Genomic DNA, 22,941 nt, shown 5'->3' with positions numbered 1-22,941 from the left:
CTTCTGCCATACATGTTCTGTTGGTTGTGTAGTGACAGTTTAGATTAACTGTGGAAAGTTATTACACAAAGATGTGAGCTCTCCGAGGTGAGACTGACTCGGGGAGCTGCTACGGGTACTAGCTTTCATGCGATGGTGAGCAGGAGCCCTGCTCTGGCCTGAGGGCCAAGTAGGAGAGTGTTGAGGCTGTATAGCAGAAGAATGTGGCAAGACAGTGGAAGCAGGATCATGGAGCTGCCAGGAATCAACAGCCATGGATAGAACTAAGAGAATGTAGACTCTCTTCACTTCTTCTCTTTGGCACATGGCGTACAGAAGTATTTAGTAAGTCCTTGTTGATAGGAGAAATTAAAGAAAGATGATAATTGAAGTGTGCACTATTTTTAGTTTCATGGTGTATCATAATAACCTGCTTCTGTTTCTAGTAACCATTTGCATATTTCCATACATTTCCTACAACCTTTTAAAGATTATCAGGGGAAAAAAAAGATTATCAGGGAACGTAAGCATAAGTCTGGGAGGAAATTACATAGAAGGCACTGCCTCATCTTTAGCTTCTTAGTTTTCTCAGAGGAATATATTGTATAGTGATGCTCTCCCTGTTGTTTGTAGAAATGTCTAAGATACTGCATTTCAGTGTGTTCTGTTCTGGTAAAGGAGGCTTAACCCATGATGTAGACCCTGATCTGTAAGTTATGGAGCAAAATTCATTTGTAAACCCAATTTCAAGCATGTGTTATTTATAAGGGTACATTTCTTTGTTACTTTTGTGTTTCTGTGATCACAAGACTTGACAGGAACAAGATAAAGGGTGGTTTCAGAGTGTTCAGGCCCTCATGACCTGACGGCATAGTGGAGCAGCAATTTCCTGTCATGGAAAATAGAGTAAGGGGAACGCTGGCACCCAGCTGAACATCTTCTTCCCCCCACTTATTCCATCTGGGTCCCCAGTCTATGCAAAGGTGCACCCCGTGTTTAAGATGGGTGGTTCCCCTCCTCTCCAGTTTTTTGTCTCTCTGGAAACACCTTCACAGACACAGCGAGGAGTGATTCTGAAGGTGACATTAAGGGTGAAGATGGCTCAGTCCATGTTGTGATGGTTTAAATGAGAGTGGCCCCCTTAGGTCCATGTATCTGCACACTTGGTCCCCAGCTGGTGGAGATGTTCGGGGAATATTTAGAGGTGTGGCCTTGTTGGAGGAGGTGTGTCACTGGGGTGGGCTTTGAGGTTTCAAAAGGCATTCCCAGTTAGACCTCTCTGGACTTCTACTTGTGGATTAGGATGCAAGCTGTTACTCAGTGTTGTTCCACAGCCATGCCTGCTGCTGCTGCCATGTTCCCTGCCTTGATGGCCCTGGACTCTAACCCTCTGGAACCATGAGCCCCTAACTCAATGTTTTCTTTTATAACTTGTCTTGGCTATGGTGTTTTGTTGCTGCAGTAGAAAGGACATGGAGACACATTGTTTTCATTTTGGGCTGTCTCTGTGCTTTTTTAGCCTGGGTGCTTTATTCTAAAGGCACTTAAGTCTATAATTAGAACTACAAAGAAGAAAGTTGTATACTATAGTTCCTCACAGCTACCACTCGTTCAGTAAGATTTATGATGACTTGGTGAAATGCTTGGTAAATACGAAATGAAGAGTGCCTATTGTGAGTATTCAAAGGTACTTAATGAGGTACTTACTAAGCTAACATATGTCAAAAGAAAGAGAAACTAATGGGATGAATGTCTATGTGTGTTGCAAGTCAAGATTTGAGAAGTTTTGATCCATAGATTTTCAATGTTAGCAACATTGCGTGTAAGATGTGCTTCGTCATATTGTATCCTCATGCTTTGGCGTATAACTCTTTTTTCTTTCTCCATATTTTTAAGGTATTTGAAGCAGTAATAGCCTGGGTAAACCATGATAAGGATGTAAGGCAGGAGTTCATGGCTCGGCTCATGGAACACGTCCGGCTACCCTTGCTTCCACGGGAGTACTTAGTACAGGTGAGTGCACGCGTGCACCAATCATAGGGATGCACACGGCATCTGCAGGCCCGGCAGCGTGTGGAGCCCCTTCGCACCGTGGGACGATCTCTGGAGTGCAGGAAGGAAGACAGTTAAGGCACCTGACAGCTTGCAGCTCTCTCTGAGACCATCCCTGTTCCTAGAACTTGGGTTCTACCCTCTTCTTGATTCAGGAGAGTACCAGAGGAGCGTTCTGAGGTGGCGTCTGTGACCCTCTGAGTGCATGTAGACACATGTGTCCAAGTTCTACACTGCACTAATGTCTGATGGGGATTGTCCTTCTGTATATGTTTCTCTTATTAGTTAACGAATAAAACACTGTTCAGCCAATGAGGCAGGAAGGTAGATGGGTCTAGGAGACAAGGAGAATTATGGGAAAGGTAGGCAGAGTGAGCCTGCCACACAGAGTCGAAATGCTGCCAAAGGAGTAACAACATGCCGGATTATGGGTAAACCTTGTGGCAATATGTAGATTAACAGATATGGGTTAATAATAAGACAGAGCTAGCCAATAAGAAGCCATAGACACTGGCCAACAGTTTAATAATTAATATAGCATCTGTGTGTGTATTTGGGGCAAGGTGGCTGTGGAACCAGGCAGGACATCCAGCAACAAACATCTCCTTACTTTTTTCCTTTGATAGACTCTGCCCAGCAGGAATGGACTTTTGAGATTGGACCCAATTGCTGCTTAATTCTACTTCATAATTTCACAGGAACATGTCTGTGGCTTCTTTATTTCTAAGCTGAAGAAAAGCAGGCTGTTTGAATTACTCAGGAGAGAATGATTCTCAGTCATCTTTGAAGTATTTTAAATTTGCACTTTGTTACCCATTAGCAGACTTTCAGGAACATCTTAGCATTCCTTTCTGTAATTGAAACCATTTATAAAGAGACATTTGATTATTGATCAGGCTCAGCATCTTAAGGTTTATTGAAACCTAGTTATTTAACATGATCTTTGTGGTGCATGGGTATTGTGGTATTTCAAAAGGAAGAAAAATGAACAGAAAGCCCAATACTGAGGTAGAGCACTGCCAGAAAAAAAAGATAAAAATTGATATAGGTATGATGTTTTTAAGTATTTTGGGTCTCTTTTCACTTGCCTTCCTGTGTTGGAAGAGAGTATCATGAATGGATAGCATTGCCTAGCCCAGTTGGAGAACTGGCTGTCAATATTTCCTAGTAGCCCAGATCACAGTCTTTTCATCTTCATGTTCACTTATCTTGGGGCATCATGGAGGGTGAATTCCACGGTAAAGTCGCCAATTCCCCACATCCTGCCTGCCTTTCCACCAAGATTTCCTTTTCTTTTCTCGTCAACTCTTCAGCTACTTTAAAGACAAGGAATGGGTGGATGTGACTCTGTTACCCACAGAGTTTGTTGTTTCTAGTTGAGATTAAAGTTCATCACTCTCATCGCCGTTTCTCTCTGTGCACCAGATTCCTGAGCAGAAGTTGGTGTGGACGGGGCAGTGGCTGTTTTAGTTCTTTAACCCTGTCTGTTTGTGGAGCCGTTTTCTCCCTCGCTAGCTGTTCTCCTCAAGGGGCTCTTCTTCTGTCTTCCTGCAGAGAGTTGAAGAGGAAGCCTTGGTGAAGAATAGCAGTGCGTGCAAAGATTACCTCATTGAAGCCATGAAGTACCATTTGCTGCCAACAGAGCAGCGCATGTTAATGAAGAGCGTGCGAACCCGGCTGAGGACACCTATGAACCTTCCCAAAGTAGGACCTATTGTTCACAGTTGTGCTTGCCCCATCCACAGGCCCACAGTGAGCTGTTAATGATTTTGAGCATCTGAATTTCCGTGCCTTGTTGTCTCAGTTTTTCTGCATGGGAAATGTGCCCAAGAATGCATCACACATTTTATGATTTAGTCCCTCTTGACTATATGCTAAGGATAGGGAGTGTTCAATTCATTTAATCTTTTAAAAAACATTTTCTTTTATTTTGTGTGTGTGTGTGTGTGTGTGTGTGTGTGTGTGAGATATGTGCACACATGAGAGCCCGAAGGAGGCATCAGAATCCTTGGATCTAGGAGTTAAAGGCATTTGTGAGCCACCTAATATGGGTGCTGGGTTCTGAATTATAAGCTTTGAAAGAGCATTAAGTGATCTAAACCAATGAGCCATCTTTCTAGCCCAATTTATTTAATCGTGTGTGTGTGTGTGTGTGTGTGTGTGTGTGTGTGTGTGTGTGTGTGTGTGTGTGTGTGTGTAGACACACATGCATGCAGGTACACACAGAGCCCAGAGAGGGCATTAGATCCCCTGGAGCTGGAGGTACAAGTGGTTGTGAGTTCCACCATAGATTCTAGGAGCTGAACCTGAATTCTCCACAAGAGCAGCAAGCATTCTAAAGTACTCTAAACAACAGACTCATCTCTAGGGCCCATTATTTAGTCTATAGATCCAATGACATTACACACCAGGAAGGAAAGACAATTGGTTTTTGTCTTTTCTCAGTTCTTCCACTTAAAGTAGCAAGTGGGAAAAAGAGGGGAAGTAGACTAAACAGCAAGATTTCTCTGTGAGCAAGGTAGTTTATAACTGAAATCCTGCTGTTTTCTTAGATTTACACGTTAGGATGAAATTGATCAATAGCTCAGTCAGTTCCTGCTCCTAATCCTTATTGTATGACAGTTTCCTATGCTTTTTTAAAAAATATTTTTTAGACTTTAATTTTAGTTTATGTATATGAGTGTTTTGCTTGTGTATATGTCTGCATACCACATACATATCTAGTTCCTGCAGAGACCAGGACTTTGAATCTCCTGGAACTGGAGTTTAAAATGGTTGTGAACTGCCATGTGGGTGCTGTGAACTAAACCCAGGTTTTCTAGAAGAGCAGCAAGTACTCTTACACACTGAGCCGTCTCTTCAGCCCCAAGTTACCATTTCATTGATGCTTGTTAGTTTCTCTATGGTGTGTGTGTGTGTGTGTGTGTGTGTGTGTGTGTGTGTGTGTGTGTGTGTGTGAGCATTCATGTGTGTGCACATGCAGTTGCATACGTGCATGTCGGGACATCTTGGGAGTCCATTCTCTCCTTCCCCTGTGTGGGTCCTGGAGGTTGAACTCAGATCATCATGCTTGGTGGCAAGCTAGGCTCCATCTCAGTAACCCCGCTCAACCTCAGGACTTCATACATATTTCATATCTGTGAGGGGAAGAATAAAAGCCTTCTTAGCTCACAATCCATCCCCTGGCAACTTCAGCTGTACTGCAGAGAGGCCTTTAGAATAAAGATGAAGTCTGCCTAATTTCCAGGCTAAACGTGGCACTTGCGAAGAGCTAAGGAGCCCTTGGTAAAATCCTGTCAAGTGTTTTATTTTTCTCTTTGTGAGGCTTAAGCCATCTGTTCAAAAGTTTTCTTCTGGGTCTCTTTGGTGTGGCCTCCCTTTCCCGCTGATAGGTACTTCCAGATTTTCCATGCATTGGCTGTTGTTTGTGGTGGATTCATGGAGGCTCTCTTGTATTTCACTTCCTTGGGGTTTTCCTCCCTTCCTGTGGGAGGGGCAGCAGACATGCTCAAGTAGCATTGCAGCTTTGAGCATGTAGCTTCTGCATGCACTATCCCTTCTCCGGTGTTTGTTTCTGCACATAGCTTTTGGAAAAGGTGCCTGTTTGGGAAGTTGGTTTTTTTGTTTGTTTGTTTGTTTTGTTTTTGTTTTTTTATGGTACCAGGTATCATTTTACACTGGTTATATTCAGGATTTTTTCTAAGTAGGTAGGTGGGAATGAAGAAGGATTAATACATGAACGCATGTCTTGTAGTAATAGTATCTTTATTGTAATCTTGAAGGGTCAAATAGAATAAAACACAGTAGTAATGCTGAGGAAGTTACCATAAGTTCTGATATAGTACCACAGTAAATGTTTTATTTTAGGTTACTTTCTGGCTAGCACTCAATAATTGCACGTACGACTTTTCAGTCCCACACATTAGTTTTGCATTCTAGGTAAACGATAGGAGGATTATGTGAAGCATCTTAATATTTGGATATCATAAGGAAAAGCTATATGCTTCTTAGATTTATTTTTAATTTTTATTTATCTGTCTGTGTTCAAATATACTTGTGCATGCAGGTACACATGAAATCCAGAAGAGGGCATTGGATTCCCTGGAGGAGGAGTCACAGGCAGTTGAGAGCCACCCAGTGTGGGTGTGGGAACTGAACTCTACTAGAGCAGTACACACTCAAAATCACCGAGCCATTTCCAACCCCACTATATATGTCTTACTGCTGCAGGCTTTGTTATCTCTGTTAGTCCCCGCCTCCCCTCAACACACACTTTTTTGGTAAAGAGCATTGATGTATTTCTGGGTGAAGAAAGTCTAAATGACCTGTATTCAGGACAACCACTGGGATTTACGTGTCTCCCCACCTCTCACCTTCCTCCAGTGTTACCTTTACCTATTCCCTACAGAAGCTCTTCCTGTCCTGTTGATGCTTGTGTGCTGTAACACACGGTGTGGCTCTCAGATAGGGTTAAGTGTCTTTTACAAATAAGTAACGACCTATGATATAAACAGCTGTTTTGTTGATCTCAACACCCACATTTCCCAGTTCACCGCTATCCCGGCTCTCGTGCACTCACATGCATTCCCCCTGATTTCTTTCTTCTGATCCTTGGAGTACAAATCTCTATCCCACTTAGTCTTTCATGGAGAAGCAAGATGAAGATGTTGTCACTGTTCTCCGCAGCAGCATGCTTTCTCTCGTGTTCTCCTTCCCTGTGGGAATAATGAGTCTCGGTTTGAGAACTGGGATCTACCAGCCGCTATGTAGATTGAGGATTTTAAAATATTCTGGGGGCTAGAGAGATGTCTCGGTGCTTCAAAGTGCAAAGTGCACTTGCAGAGGACCTGAGTTTGGATCCAGCACCCTCATCCTCCGGCCTCCTCTGTAGGCACTGCACTCAGCGTGCACAAACCCACACCCAAGCACACACATATACATGTAATTAAAATTGGAAACAAAATCTTTTAAGATACCTCTATTTTGTTCTGAGGCTTGATGTTTGAATTGGTCTTCATTGGATTGGGGCATGAGCACAGATCCATGTGCAGGGCTGACTTGATGTGCCATGTAAGACTGGCTCTACAGTCTTGCTCCTACTCTTTTACTGTTTGTTTGGCCTCTTGGTAGTAGGGTGTAATGCTTTTCTCTAATTCTTCTTATGAATTTGAGTTCATTACTAGAAGAATTAACTGAAATAATTGCACTATTGCCTGTGCTAAGCCTCAGCACCCTAAGGGTTTTCTGCTTTATTCCATAACTAACACGGGCTACTTTTTTTTTTTTTTCAAACTTGGGATTTACTGGGAATCTGGAATCATGCTTTCTGTGTGTACATCTCTCTGTAGTTCTAAGTACAGGTAGGTGATCATGTAGTTTTAGGTCCAGGTAGGTGATGATGCAGTCACTGTCACAACCCCCCTCCCCATTTGTGTGAGCTTCTCTGCATTGGTTTTGTTATTGTTGGTTTATTTTCAGTATTCTTCTCTTACCGTGATCTCATTTTCCCCCAGAAAGCCCTGTCTATTCTTTCTAGTTTTCCATACTAACTGTGACATTGTACCGACATGATAGTTTTTATTCCCCATTGCCAGAAAGTGCCTGTGTATGGCAAAAGACAAAAGTCCTATCCATCTTCCAAAGCCTTTGCTCCAGTTTCCCAGGAAACTTTCACTGACTCATGGCCACTCTCCTTTTTCTGGTCCGCAGTAGCAGCTAGTGTCGTGTAGGTTTTGATTGTATACAATTGCATATTGGCCTTGAATTCCATCCTGGGTGTTAGTTCCTCAGTGGGATCCATAAGCTTGTGGCACGTAGCGTAGCGACCATGTCCTGTGTAATCCCCAGCATAGTTCTAGGAAGATAGAAATGTGGTTAATCAGCTGTCCCATTGATGTGAGGAAACTTGGCAGCCCTCTCACGATATTCTGATGATGGTTTACTTATGGAGTGTTGAGAGGCCTCTTTCCTTAAGATCCATGGTTCTACATTCTCATCTCCACTTTCAAACAGTTTCTCCACCTGTGAATACTTTGCTGTCCTTTCAGTTACTGCCTAGTTGCACACTTTACTTCCGTCTCTTCTGGACTGCAGCAGTCTTACCTCTGATCACTGCAAAACCAGGGTCTGATTTACAGCAAGCCCTGGGATAACCTGCAGTCTTTCCCGTGTTGGCTGCCTGTTGTTTTTGTCTTAAATACTACTTTTGCTCGTGTTGGCTAGAAGCCTCTTTAGGTTTCTGAAAGCCTATTTTTAAATTAAACATGCTAAATGATAGACTTGAAGTTCTAACACGTGCCCCTTGCTGATGTCATCTATGTGTTGGTTAGGTATCCATTTTCCTCCAGCATGCTATGCCCTTTTCATCCTGGCACTCCACTTTGTCAGTGTCTCTGTAGGATATCATCAGGCTCTTGAGGAGGTGACAGCAATGGTTCAAGCACTTACATTTCTTCCCTTTTAGTTGATGGTGGTAGTCGGGGGCCAAGCACCGAAGGCCATCCGGAGTGTGGAATGCTACGACTTCAAAGAGGAACGATGGCACCAAGTAGCAGAGCTGCCTTCCAGGAGGTGCAGAGCAGGTAAGCCTGGGGTGTGATGACCATCTCTCTGTTTCTGGGTCTTTGGGAGCTCCCAGGTCTTATTGCAGTCATTAGGAAAAAAATGTGTATTAGAATGCCAGGCATGGTAGTCTGTGCCTTTAACCCAGCTCTCCAGAGGTGGAGGCAGGAAGATAAGGAGCGCAAGGTCATCCTTAACTACATAGCGAATTCAAGGCCAGCCTGCACTCCCTGAGATCTTGTTTAAATTAAAAAAGAAGAAGAAGGCCATGTAAAAGCGTGGCTGAACCCCTTCTGTGGAAAGGATAACAGCTCTTTTTTGTCTTTTAGGAGACGGGGTCTATGTAGCCCAGGCTGGCCTTGAACTTCCTGTTCCTCCTGTCTCAGCCTCCCAAGCACTGAGATTGCAGGTGTCTTCCATTGTGCCTGGCTGCTGTCTTCTTCATCTTTAGGCAGTTCTGATTTTCTAGAGCAAATGGAGGAGCTGGCAATTTGCTGACTGGTTTCCTAGTTACCTTAATGAAATATGGATAAAGAAAACTCTTCTTGGAAATGTCCAGCCAAGCTATACACAACAGTTGCTTCCATTCTAGTGTTTGTTTTACAGATGTGTTGAAGCAGATGTTATTTGGCCCAAACTACTTAAAGGAAGCAGTTACAAATCTTGAGACTCCCCACTGGGACTGAAATATGGACCCATTGTTCTCATCTCCTTTTATGAAATGAGTTCTAAGTATAGTATCTTCCCATAATGGCTGCTTCCTGGCATCACGTCTCATGGGATTTGCTATATTTCAGCATACTCGAAGTAAGAGTCAAGGGCCAGGGCTGGAATCCACTTGTAGAGGTCCCACCTAGCACATAGTGGGCCTGGATATATAGTCCATTCATTCATTCATTCATTCATTCATTCATTCATTCTCTTCTCCCTCTCCCCCTTCTCTCTCTCTACCCACTCCCTCCTTCCCTCCTTTCTCCCCCTCCCCCCCATTGGCTACTCTTCAGTTTTGTTTGTTTATGGGGTGGAAGGCCAGGCAAGCATTCTACTATTGAATCACATACACTCTAACCCACTAGTTTTCAACAGGACATTGAAACTTTTTAATCTTATCTTCCGTCAAACTGCAACAATGGATTTCTGGTACAGACCTCATGGTGCACTTTGATTTTATGTTTCTTACAAATGAAGAATTTTTAAAGACCGACTCAATATTTAAAACTGTCAAGACTTTTGTGTTCTGACAAATACTGTAGGCTTTCTTGATCACAGCCTGCCTTCCAGGCAGGTAATGGGTGAATGGCATATTCATCCTGGATTGATGTCTTCCTTTGCAGGGATGGTCTATATGGCTGGGCTTGTCTTTGCTGTTGGTGGTTTTAATGGTTCCCTAAGAGTCCGAACTGTTGATTCCTATGACCCGGTGAAAGACCAGTGGACCAGCGTTGCAAACATGCGAGACCGAAGAAGCACGCTGGGGGCAGCCGTTCTAAATGGATTGTTATATGCAGTGGGGGGCTTTGATGGCAGCACAGGTAATTTCTTCTCTCCTGCATTGCTGTTAGCATTAACATGGTAACCACATTTATAGAACAGATGATGGCAAAATTAGCATATAACTGAGTGTTCTTAGCAAGTATTATAATTAGAGATATTTAACGTGACACCAAGAATTTCTTTAAAATGTCGGTATGGTGAAATTAGGGGACAAGAGGATTGTAAGTTTGAGGGTAGCCTTGGGTACATATAGGGTGAGACCTTGTCTTGAAACCATAAATTAATTTTTTTTTAAAAGATATGAGTGAAGGCTGGAGAGATGGCTATGTGGCTAAGAGTGCTTACTGCTCTTTTAGAGGACCAGAGTTTGGTTCCCAGAACCCAGGCAGAGCTACTCACAACCAACTGTAACTCCAGCTCTAGGATGCCTAGCACCCTCTTCTGGCCTGAATGGCACTACTGTCATGCACACAGAGAGGAACACATAACTATTTTTTAAAAAGATGTAACAGTCCAGATTATATAGATTTTGTTTCTTATGAAGTAATACCCATCACTCTTCCACATTTCAAAAGTGGATGAATGGCAACAGCTTAGGTAGAAGCTTCCAGTGAAGAAGCCACTCCTATCATGTAATCAGTATGCTCTCTCATTTCTTCTTTTAATTTTAGCCCAATGTAAAATACCTGACATTACTTCCCCTAGTGATATTTACACAAAAGAGCAACTTCGTCTTCTTGGAAGTGGAAATGAAGGGTATTATGCTTTATCCCAGGTTTATCGTCTGTGGAAGCGTACAACATAAAGTCTAATGAGTGGTTTCATGTTGCTCCGATGAACACGAGGAGGAGCAGTGTGGGTGTGGGCGTTGTTGGAGGTAGGTCTGGCTGTTACCCCAGGAGAGCATTTGCAGGTACTCTGGGCCGCTGGGTTCCGGAGAGTGGTGCATCTGGAGACCTGAGTGGTCTTATAAGTAGATGAAGGAGAAGCAATGGTTATATATTTTAATTGCTCTTTTAAAATTAACCCGTTTATATAAATTAAACTATGTTAGCAAGCCCTTTCTGCCTGCTCCCTTCCCCTCCCTCTTCTTTCTCCCTGCCTCCCTCTGTGTGACTTATAAGGCTGTCAACTATTTTTTTTTTTTTTTTTTTTTTTTTTTTTACCTTCCTGGGACTTGAACCCAGACACTAGACAAGTGCTTTCTTCCCTAAGTGGTGCCCAGCCCTTCACCTGTTCTTGTTGTTACAGTTGTTGGGGGAACAAATAGGTTGTGTCTGGACTAGGGCCATTTAACATTCAAGGGACAATTGCTGTGTTAGTTTGTATCCTATTTTGTTCCCAGCTGGGGGAAACCTCTACGTGTTATTTCTCTAGTGTGATTTTCCCATCTCAAATTCTAGCTTAGGCAAATTTGTATTTTTCCATTTCCTGCTCTCTGATGGTAAAATTCTTTTTTTAGTCAGGGTCTCACTTTGTAGTTCTGGCTGCCCTAGAATTCACTACTTGGACCAAGTTGGGCTCAACCTCTTAGACCAGCTTCTGCCTCCAACTGCTAAGATTAAAGGTGTACGCCACCAGTCCCAGCTTTCTGTATACTTCTTTAAAAGTAGTTTTCAGGGGACTGGAGAGATATCTTAGCAGTTAAGACTATCTACTGTTCTTCCAGAGGACCTGAGATAGGTTCCCAGCACCCACATTAGGCAGCTCACAACTGCCTGGAACTCCAGTTCCAGGGGCATCCAATGCCTCCGGCCTCTTGTCACCACCTGCATTCATGTGTGTGTGTGTGTGTGTGTGTGTGTGTGTGTGTGTGTGTGTGTAATTAATAATAATAAAAATCTTTTAAAAATTATTTTCTTAAAATATAATTGAAATGTCATAAGAACTTTCCATTTGACTCAAAACAATTCCATATATGTCACCACCATTCATTTTAAGAACATTTTCAAAAACCCTACTTTCCTTGTCCTCCCCAGCCCTCAGGAATCACTACTTCCTGTCACCATGTGCATTTCTTTCTTCTAGACATTTTACATAAGTGAAATCGTATGACTGGCTTTTCTCATTTAGCATGTTGTTTTTAATGTCACTCATGATGTACATTAATAAATACCTTGCCCATGATGTGATGTTGGTGCCTCATAGCTTTTTCTTCCCAGGTATTCCATTCTAAATTGCATTCTGGTACTGACTTCCTTTTTTCTTTTTTTACATATATATGCATCTTTTGCTTTCGTGTATGTCTGTGCGCCGTGTGCATGCACTATCATTGGAGACCAGAAGAGGGTGTCAGATCCCCTGGTTGTGAGCTGCCATGTGGATGCTAGGACTCGAACAAGGGTCCTTTAGAAGAGCAGCCAGTCCTCTTTACTGTTGAGCCGTCTGTCTAGCCTCTCTGCTACTCTCTCTTGATTTAACTCCCTTCCCCAACTTACTAAGATAACCGATGTTTCTGTTTTCCAAGATCTTGTTCATGAATCAACTAGTGTCATCTAAAGTCATGAGTGTACTTCTCTCTGCTGTCAGTCAGACCACTGATGAAAATGTAAGGAAAAGTAATCCTCTATTCCATGCACTCTTGGTAGTATGATTTGATAATTCCACTTGTTACTATTTGCAAGACTGTGTTGTAAAAGTAGGGATAATTTAAGTGAAAGGTTTGTTGCCACAGAGTAAGAGATACTCATATTTCGTGATGAGGAAAATAGGTTACTTATTTGGGTTTCTCTGTGCTTTCATGTCTAGGTCTGCTCTATGCTGTGGGGGGTTACGATGGGGCCTCACGCCAGTGTCTTAGCACAGTAGAATGCTATAACGCTACTGCAAATGAGTGGACCTACATAGCAGAGATGAGCACCAGGCGTAGTGGAGCAGGTAAGTAGAAGCCCTGGTCAGCAATCCAAGGGAAATGACTGACAGGTATCAGCATGTGGCATTTGGAAATCTATGGTGTTTTTTCTGGCTCCACTAAGTGCTTTAAAGTGGCAGTGATAAGTAGCACGCCCATGTGTTTTTACAGAGTGAAAGCTCCAAGTGCTGAAAAGTGTCTCTGCATTTGTTATATAATGTCGTTTTGTCATTCCTTTTAGGTGTTTTTGCTTCTAGCGCTTATTTGAGAAGTTGTCCAGTAAGCAGGTCTCTTCATGGCCATTTCTTTCAGATTATATGCTTTCACAGACTGAACACTTCAGAGAAGGTCGTTTGTGGGAGGATTTATTAAAGGGTGTTGTATCTGTTCCTTCTGTTTGACTTTCTTCTCTTATTAGAATAGCAGCTCTTACCAAGGTCGTTCCCTTCCATTTCCGCAGTGAACGAGCTTTCCTGTCAGTGTCCTTCCTGTGAGAGTTATGACTTCAGAGTTTCATCCCGAGTCATGTGCATCATCTGCACTGTACTGCAGGTTTCTTGCCTCCTTTGCTCTACTGTGATTTGCTTGGTTGTGTTTTATAGGTGTTGGAGTCCTAAACAACTTATTATATGCTGTAGGAGGTCATGATGGTCCTTTAGTACGGAAAAGCGTTGAAGTATATGACCCCACCACCAACGCCTGGAGACAGGTTGCAGATATGAACATGTGCAGAAGAAATGCAGGTATCTGTTGAACCCAAGATCATGCCATCCATACTGCATTTTTAGGGATGGTTTCCCAGTTTCCCCTGTCTATTTCCATTGCTAATCTCATCCCCTGATAGACTTTGAAGGTTTCCAGTGCGAAAGCTTATTTAAGAAGCCCTTAAAGTGAATACCCAGGGCTGGAGCACAGTCAGTGGCAGTGAATAACCAGGGCTGGAGCACTGCTCAGTGGCAGTGAATACCCAGGGCTGGAGCACTGCTCAGTGTCTGTGAATACCCAGGGCTGGAGCACTGCTCAGTGGCAGTGGTACAGCGCTTGTGTCACATGTGTAAGACCTGGGGTTTGATCCCTAGCACCACCAAAGTAATTTTTTCAACAATGTCCTAGCATTTGGGGTGCTGAAGCATGAGGATTGCTGTGAGTTTGAGAATATATAGAGGGTTCCAGGACAACTTGGGCTGGCTGCAGAATAAGACAAACACATATAAGGCCTATTTGGTAGAATACTTGCCTAGCATTTGTGATGCCCAGGGTTCAATCACTAGGGCCACGTCAATCATGTGTAGTGGTAAATACTTTTAAGTTAAGTATTCCATTGATGGAAGTGGAAGCAAGAGAGCCAGAAGTTCAAGGTCATTCATCTTTAGGGGTGGGTGTGTGTGTGTGTGTGTGTGTGTGTGTGTGTGTGTGTGTGTGTGTGTGTGTGTAGTGATGCCTTGCATAGCATCTAAAGTGTAGCATGTTGTCTTGATACTTTAGAGACCTTATGTTTTATACCAGCTTTTTGTGATATTTGTAGACCGATGAGTTGCTGGTAGAACCCTGTTTGTTTGATACTTTAGCTCATTCATTTTCAATGTAAACATCTTTGAGTACCTGCCGTGCATCACATACCAGTGAGCCCAGTTCTTATGGATGTGCTCAGTTGGGTAATGTCAACAGCATGTTAAAACTACTTGAGCAAGGTGTAATTACACACACCTGTAACACCACACCAGCCCTGGGAGGTAGAGGCCAGAGGATCTTGGTTACCAGCCAGTCTGGACTATGTAACAAGACTTTTTTGTTTGTTTGTTTGTTTGTTTGTTTGGTTTGGTTTTTTGAGACAGAGTTTCTCTGTGTAGCTTTGGAGCCTATCCTGGCACACGCTCTGGAGACCAGGCTGGCCTCAAATTCACAGAGATCCACTTGCCTCGGCCTCCCGAGTGCTGGGATTAAAGGCGTGCACCACCAACCAACACCCTGCATAACAAGACTTTTATAAACAAAGCAAATTATTATCTGTATCTGGAGGGGAATTCTCAAGAGCTTGCCCTGATGTGATGTAGTTCAGGATTCACAGAGAAACCTGTAACCACAACAAAAAATAATTTTAAGAATACAGAGGTCTTTGGGGGTCAGAGTGCTGCAGTCACTTTTTTCCCACAGACATTTTGAGAAATGGTCTTGTTGGAAGTGCATTTCACATAGGGTGAACATCACACTTACATAACCCAGGATGTTATATGCCAATTACCCATGTGGCCTCCTGATGCAATAAAAAAATACACGGGAGACATAAGCTGTATGGAGTCTGGGCAACAGTACACTGATTGACAATCCAGGTTTCTTTGATAAGTAGAAGGATGTTCTTCAGAATTATTAAACTCCCTGAAACAGTAGCATGGCTATTTACCATGACCTGTCATGTGTTGTTTGTAACTATGCATGCAGTGTTTTACACAGAGGGCAGAGCTGTAGGTGTGTTTACACCATCATTGCCAGAAACATATGCTACAGTGAAGGGCTAGCCGCCCCAGGCTACAGCATCACTAGGTGGTAGGAATTTCCCGTCTCTGTTATACTGTCATGGGATCAGCACTTTATATCCAGCCCATGGCTACACTAAATGTATATGGCATATGACTGTACTTACAGGATTCCTAGGAGAGAAATGCTAGTCTTCTCCTGCCCTCCCCATTGTCTAAATTCCTGCTGATTCTCAGGTTTACCATGCACCGTTGAATTCGGTTGCTAGATGTACTATCTAAAAATGCTTCTTTGTTTTTTTTTTTTTTTGTTTTTTTTTTTTTGTTTTTGTTTTTGTTTTTTTTTACGTTTTCTTTGTGGCCAGAGGGGAACACAAAGTACAGGACAGTAGGGACTGTCAATAGCAGAGCAGAATTTATAATTAACTATTCGACCTTGCACTTTACCCTCAGTTGTATTTGGTAAGATATTGGAAGTCTTTCAGCAAGAGATAATCTAGGACTGCAGCACCCATAAGTCTGGACCTTGCAGAGTAGGTGTTTGATCCTGGGTGTAAGGATGCAGGATTAGAAAAGTTGGGTAACCTTCACTCTGTTTCTGGCCATCTGAAACAAGCCTCTGATGAGCTTTGTCCAGACTGTATTTACTTCATCTAGGCTAAAGGCCTCATGCAGGCGCCTCCTTGGGAAGAAAGGGCTCATCTGGCAAGGAGGGAGCAGGGCATGTGCTAACTACAAATGGGGAAAGGTGAGGGCATCACAGAAGTTTGAGTTAGGAACTAGTTTACAAGCCATATTTTAAAGGCTTTCGTAAGCATGGTAAACTATGTCAAAGCCTAACAAAAAAATCCAGGCATGATGGCACATACCTGTACTTTTAAAACTGGGGAGATGAAGGCAGAAAAATCTTGCCTTCCAGGTTGCTCTGCGTGACATAACAACTTCAGTCTAGCCTGGACTACATAGGGAGATACCATTTAAACACCACCATCACCAGAGACAGAATGGAGGGAAGGGGAAACTGACATGGAAAATGGAAGGAGAGACGACTAGGGTTCCCATCAGCCTTATATTGTTTAGGGGACCTGTAATAAGTTCTCAGTAGATGTTTGCTTGAGATAAAGTCAACCTAACAGACAGGAACTGCCAAGTGTTTGAGGAACGTCTGTCCTTTTGGCGAAGGGGTTGGTTACCCAATGGCCTAAAGGACTGGGGTGACTCAGTACACTAGTAAACTTACAACTTCGGAAGGGAGCGCGGTGCTGCTGGAGTGGGTGCAGGAATTAACCTCCTCTGCAGTGGGATGCTCTTTCACCCGAGAGCCCGTCGAGGAACAGTAGAGGCGCTCAGGAAGCTTATCCTGAACTCACGAGACTATCCGGGCCCGCTGGATTTCCTCACCCATCAACTGTTGTATGTCAGTGAGTTAACATGGACTTGTGTCCAGGTGTGGACCTCAAGGAGCTTGTATACAGCTTCTGCTTCTAAGTATTTTGAATTGTTTGAAAACAGTTGAGTCTGAGCAAAAGAGAGAGAGAGAGAAGGCTCACTCTGTTTCAGTGTAGTTTTGAATATGCATTTTTGAATAATTATTTTAGAAATTTCAGACAGTTGTGTGTTTGAGGCTAGGTCTTACTGTGAGCCAGGTTAGGCCCAAACTTGTTATTCTCCTGCCCCAGCACTGTTGGGGGGGGAGGCTCAGTGCTGGGAGCTCAGGTGTGTGTATGCTACCTTAGGTTCTTTACTTAAAAATAATTCAGTTGACTTAACAACAGTTTTGTTTTATGTGTGGGTGTTTTGCCTGCGTGTATATCTATACATCACCTGTATGTCTGGTACCTGTGGAGACCAGAAGATGGCATAGGATTCTCTGGAACTGAAGTTACAGACAGTTGTTATCACAGCTGCCATGCAGGTGCTGAGAATTAAACAACAGGTCTTGGAAGAACAGCCAGTGTCTCAACTGCTGAGCCATCTCTCCAGCCCTAAAAAAAATTAAGTTAAATTAATAGTGTTTATCTCTGAAATTTTCTTTTTAAAATTCTATAGTAAATAATTTTATGAATATTCAAACTTATAGGTGCTTTTGTTTTTCCTTTTAAATAACTACCAGTAAGAAAAGACTAGATAAACATGTTTTTTTTACACATGAAAATGTATGCAGCCATTAAGATTATGTAGATCAGTATTATTTGGAGAAATGGTCAAGGTATGGTGTTTGTCAGACTAAAAAGATAATATAAGCCAGGCATGATGGCTCACTCGGGCAACCCCAGCACTCAGGATCAGGTTACCATGACTCTGAGCTGCAGAGGGAATTTTAGGCCATTCTGGGCTACAGAATGAGACCTTATCTCAAAAAGAAAAGAAATTTGGGTGTGATGGCTAATGCCTGTAATCCTATTGTCATGGGTAGAGACAGAACCAGAGGTTAAGATCAATTGACTACACAATAAAGTCAAGGCAAAGTGAAACCCTGTTGTGTCCAGAAGAATAAAGTAAAATTAAAATTAGTATTACCTGCTTGGGGTTAAGAAACGTGTGTGTGTGTGTGTGTGTGTGTGTGTGTGTGTGTGTGTGTGTGTGTCTGTGTGTGTCTGTGTGTGTGTGTGTGTGTGTGTGTGTGTGTGTGTGTGTGTGTGTGTGTGTGTGTGTGTGTGTCTATAGTAGAGATCAGTATTTTAAAAGTTGTTCTAGAAGCTTTTGAACTTTCACCAAGCCAAAAATAGTTATTCTAGTAACCAAATAAATAATGCCATTTTTCCTACCACCTCTTTTTTTCTTTTTTTTTATTTTATTCAAATTAGGAACAAGCTTGCTTCACATGTCAATCCCTTCTCCCTCTCCCTCCCCTCCCCCCAACATTCCACCTGCCCCTAGCCATCCCCCCTCCACTCCCCAGGCAGGGTTAGGCCCTCAAAAGGGGCTCCCCAAAGTCTACCACATCATCCTGGGCCAGGTCTAGGCCCTTCCCCATGCCACCACCTCTTTTTAAAAACGGATTTAGTATGGTGCCCAGGTTGCCCCTGAACTCACCATCTTCCTGCCTCAGCCTCCAGAGTGCTAGGATTACAGCACAAAGTACCATTTTCTATCTTTTTGGCAGTGCCAGAGATTAAACCCAGCACCTCATACATACTCAGAAGGTGCTCTGCTACTGAATTACAACCCAGTTCCCTTTAAAGAAAACAAAATAGCTTTACCCTCCCATGTAAAACATGAAATTATGAATAATTTTTTACCTTCTAGGCAGCTGCTCTACTACTGAGCTATATAGCCTCAGCACCCATGTCAGACTTCTGTTAATATTTTCTTAGAGTTCCCTAAAAGCTGACATTGAGAACCTTTTACCACTTTGAGCTTTCTTTCTTTCTTTCTTTCTTTCTTTCTTTCTTTCTTTCTTTCTTTCTCTTTTTCTTTCCTTCCTTCTTCCTTTCCTCCTTCCTTCCTTCCTTCCTTCCTAACTCTTCCTTCCTCCATCCCTCTGTCCCTCCCTCCCTCCCTCTCTCCCTCTCTCCCTCTCTCCCCCCTCTCTCTTTCTTTCCTTCCTTCCTTCTTATTGAAATACCTTCTAACCCACAAGTAAAGCTCTTGTGGTACTTAAGTGAATTAGTCATATCTACAGCAGCTGCTGCAGTAATGGTGTACACAGTAAATGGTACATAGTAGGAGCTTTGCTTGAGTACAGAGTAGGTTTCACATGTCATCACCCTCCCCCCAACCGCCTCAGTTTATAGAGTGTCACCTGTATCTCCCGAGAAAGCATGTGGCGGTTGTTTGTCTTCCTTGAAGGTTGAAGTAATTGTTTTCTCTCTGCATAACTTCTTAAGGTGTTTGTGCAGTTAACGGTCTGTTATATGTTGTTGGAGGAGATGACGGTTCCTGTAACTTGGCGTCGGTAGAGTATTATAACCCCACAACAGATAAATGGACAGTTGTGTCCTCTTGTATGAGCACGGGGAGAAGCTATGCAGGTACAGTGACTTCATTCTTTGTCTCTTGGCATACGGGGGACATCCTCCTGATGTAACTCATTTTCCTATAAGAAGAAAACCTTTTATATATATGCTTAAATGTGTGTGTTGACAATGAAGGACAAGCATTCTCAATGTAATATTGTTAATGAAATACTTAAAATACCCGATCTACAGCTCAGAAATATTTAATGTATCTTAATGACTAAAAGCAGTATATGGTGGAGAGCAGTTCACTAAGCAGCAAAGCTTTAATTCCTTAACCAAGAAGTGTGACAAAGGGCTGGCAAGAGTTCAGTGGACAAAGGCTCTCACCAAGCCTGGTGACCTACATGATGGAATGAGCAAAATGACTCCCACAAGTTGTTCTCTTAACTCTTTAACCTGTGCTGTGACACATACGCCTTCTTTACCCCACAAAAATAAAGGAATTAATTAAAAACAAATCTGACCATTTCAGTGCATTGCTGTGGGACATGGTCGAATGCCTTACTTTAGTATGCCATTGGTTGAATTATCTCATTTCTGGCCCGTTACCTCAATAAGGGAAATTATAATAATCTTTAATTTAATGGCATCTTTAAAACTACACATTATATATTTAGTAAGTCTGATGATGTTTTAAGTAACAGAATGTAAAAACAGTTAATATAATACCGGGGAGGGTGTTAATTTTTACTAGTTAATCATCACTGCTGTTTTTCGGTCTTCCAAAACGACACTTCACAGGAAACTATATAGCAGGATCCCAGAATAAAATGATGCAGTGTTAGGAAAAATAATTTCCGACTACTTTGTGAAATCATAACTGACACAGAACAGCTACTGTGCCTTTTAGTGTGCATTTCTGTTGGCTCTCACACATGCCCACAAGACAGGCCATCACCACGATCAAGATGATGGCCATGTCCCCCCTCCTGTTTGTTTTCTGACCTTTCAAGCAGTAGGTAGAATTTGTTATTTTCTGACTAAAGCACATTCTCCCCAGTAATAACTTCAAAGTTAAAAAAAAAAAAGTTCTAGGCCCAGAAGTCTGATGTATGTAGAATTTATTCAAACCAAAGCAGAGCTTTCATGGCCAGGTATGTTAAAATGGTAGTGCAAGGGGCTGGAGAGATGGCTTGGTTCAGGAATGCTTGCTACTTTTACTGAGGATCCAGCTCCAGGACAGCCTCTTCTAGATTTTGGCATCTGAACTCTCGAGTGCACAGACCCATGCTCAGGCACCCACACGCATAAACATAATTAAGTGATGAAAATAAGTACTTTTTTTAAAAAAAGAAAAAGCTTTATTTATTATTTTTAAAAAGGAAATGATGAAAGCTGGAGAGATGGTGTAGACTTTGAGAGCACTTGTTGCTTTTGCATGGTACCTGGGTTCAGTTCCTGGCACCCCTAAGATGTGTTAACAACCATCCCTAGCCCAGTGAGTACCAGGTCATCCATGCCCCTCTCTTACTTCTGAGTTCACTAGGCATGTATGTGGCGGACAGACATGCATACATACATGCAGACAAAACACTCATGCATATGCACATAAAATAAAATAAACAAATGTAACTTTTAATTATTATTTTATTACATACGTGTGGGTGTTTTGTCTGCATGCCTGCCTAGTGTCCACATCGACCAGGAGAAGATGCCAGGTCACCTGAAATTGGACTTACAGATTGCTCTGACCCACGGTGTGGGTGCTGGGAATTGGACCCAGATCCTGTAGAAGAGCAGTCAGTGCCTTTAGCCACTAAGCCATCTCTTCAGCCTGAACAAATGTGGTGCTTGTCATCTGGAGGCAAAGCACTCAGAAGCTGCCTGTGGCTTTAGCAGTGGAGAATCCTGGATTTTCTGCAAGGCACAGAACATTGCCTGTGACATGTTTTATTTCTTCATTCCTTCGTGCAGGGGTCACAGTTATTGATAAACCATTATGAGCCTGGAGGATGATTTCAGAGTGTCTATACATGAGAAACTGCCGTTGACAAGTATTTCTGAAGAGACTGAGAGCCTAGCGCTTCTCCACTTGTAGCTGCACTTTACGTCTCAGAGAAGACAAGACCATCTGCCTTTAGAGGCCTCGGATACTGAAGATTATTTTTGGTAGAAGCACCGTGTAGGCTTTCTCTGCACCGAGCAGCAGCTGACTGACTTAACAAGAGACCTAGACTACAGTCCCTACTCTGTGGTATTTGGGCAGCAGTCGCTTTCATAAAAACCAGTTCTTATCAGCCTCGAATGACTACGGATTATTTTGTGAAAGAGAATAAAGTTAACATGTGTCCTTGTAAAATTAAGTTTTATCTTTATTCTTCCTCCTGAAAAATCTCTACTGGGAACAGAAAAATCTTTTGACAGATTAAAATCTATGTAAGTATACAACATAGTTGGGGGATGAAACTGTCTGCTTTTATAAATATCTTTGATTACATGAATATAATAAATGGTGTGCATATAAATGTGTGTCTATATGCTTTCCTTTAAATATGTTTGAAAAGATGTTTGAAACTTGATTATCTATTTATAATTGGCACAGTACTTTGAATTATGCCAGTACTACATTGTAAAACAGAGTTGTATTTTTTGATATTTAACAATGCTTAACACTTTAAAATGCCACTTCTGAGGAATGAACACGGTGTTAACACACTTTAATATGTGTGATGCCAAACTTTTTTAAATAAAATATAAATTATGCTTATTTATTATTTTCTTTAGTTTCATCTTGGTCATGTTTTGGTGTGTGTTTTTAATTTTTTTTTCTTAAAGTAACACCTTTGGCATGAACATCCCTGCAGGTTTTTGATGAATATAATGAATGTATGGAATTCAACTGAATTTGCATGGTCTTAAGAATTTTTTCTGTGTGTATAAATTTAGCTGCTATTAATGAAAGAGAAAGCTTTCTGTGAGTAACCATGTGTATTGAGCAGATAGTTTTTCTGAGATCTTCTATTAATCTCTTTAAAGATGACCAACATGTGTCTTTCTTGAATTATCTTTGAATAAAAGTTTGTATATTATTTGTTTCACAATGTCCTTGATTTTTACCTGTGTGACTCATTTACCTTGTTTCTTTTCTTTCCTTTCCTTTCTTTCTATCTTTTTGGAAAAACATGGGTTCTCTAACTTCATAAATCAATATAGTTTTTCGTGTGTTCCTACCAATCTGTAATTTTAGATTTTTGCCCAAGTAACTTGTACTCTAAATCCATTAGAGCAATAACTGATGCCACTGGAAGTTGTTCTTGAAGAAAAACTGACCTCAGCCATCAAAGTTAAACGGTTGGTTCAATTTAAACTTTTTATATTTCCTTGCTTTTTATGATCAATAGTACACAGATAAAAAAAGAAAAAAAAAGAAAGCAAGCAGCATTGATGGAAGGGGGATCCAGTTGGGAAGCAACTGAGAACCTCTTGCTTTGCTAATAAATAGGGAGAACTGGAGGATGGGAGTGGGGGTGAAGTGCTGGACACAGCAGGAAGGTGGGATTGAAAAGATTGAAAGGAAGTCATCAGATCCTGTGGCTGTTGGTCAGGAGAGGAATCTAAAGGTTTAACT

The 22,941-nt window shown here is 42.1% G+C and overlaps 1 protein-coding gene across 5 annotated transcripts in view; it reads left to right on the top strand.

Moving 5' to 3' along the window:
- Positions 1–22,409, top strand: part of Klhl2 (kelch like family member 2) — a 110,121-nt gene extending 87,712 nt beyond the window's left edge. For 3 of the 5 annotated variants that reach the window (XM_027394060.2, XM_027394057.2, XM_027394059.2), the window contains 9 exons: positions 1,876–1,992; positions 3,586–3,738; positions 8,495–8,612; positions 9,927–10,124; positions 10,862–10,963; positions 12,835–12,963; positions 13,540–13,680; positions 19,242–19,385; positions 21,288–22,409. In XM_027394060.2, coding sequence (XP_027249861.1) covers positions 1,876–1,992; positions 3,586–3,738; positions 8,495–8,612; positions 9,927–10,124; positions 10,862–10,963; positions 12,835–12,963; positions 13,540–13,680; positions 19,242–19,385; positions 21,288–21,316 — 1,131 coding nt within the window. In that variant the 3' untranslated portion in view covers positions 21,317–22,409. The remainder of the gene's footprint in view (positions 1–1,875; positions 1,993–3,585; positions 3,739–8,494; positions 8,613–9,926; positions 10,125–10,861; positions 10,964–12,834; positions 12,964–13,539; positions 13,681–19,241; positions 19,386–21,287) is intronic. The other 2 variants (XM_027394061.2, XM_027394058.2) reach the window with 2 other exon arrangements.
- The last annotated feature ends 532 nt before the right edge of the window (positions 22,410–22,941 follow it).

This window comes from Cricetulus griseus, assembly GCF_003668045.3.
Source record: "Cricetulus griseus strain 17A/GY chromosome 1 unlocalized genomic scaffold, alternate assembly CriGri-PICRH-1.0 chr1_0, whole genome shotgun sequence".
NCBI classification, from domain to species: Eukaryota; Metazoa; Chordata; class Mammalia; order Rodentia; family Cricetidae; genus Cricetulus; species Cricetulus griseus.
The sequence above is the reverse complement of the archived record's forward strand: the minus strand, read 5'-3'. Positions and strand labels throughout refer to the sequence as shown.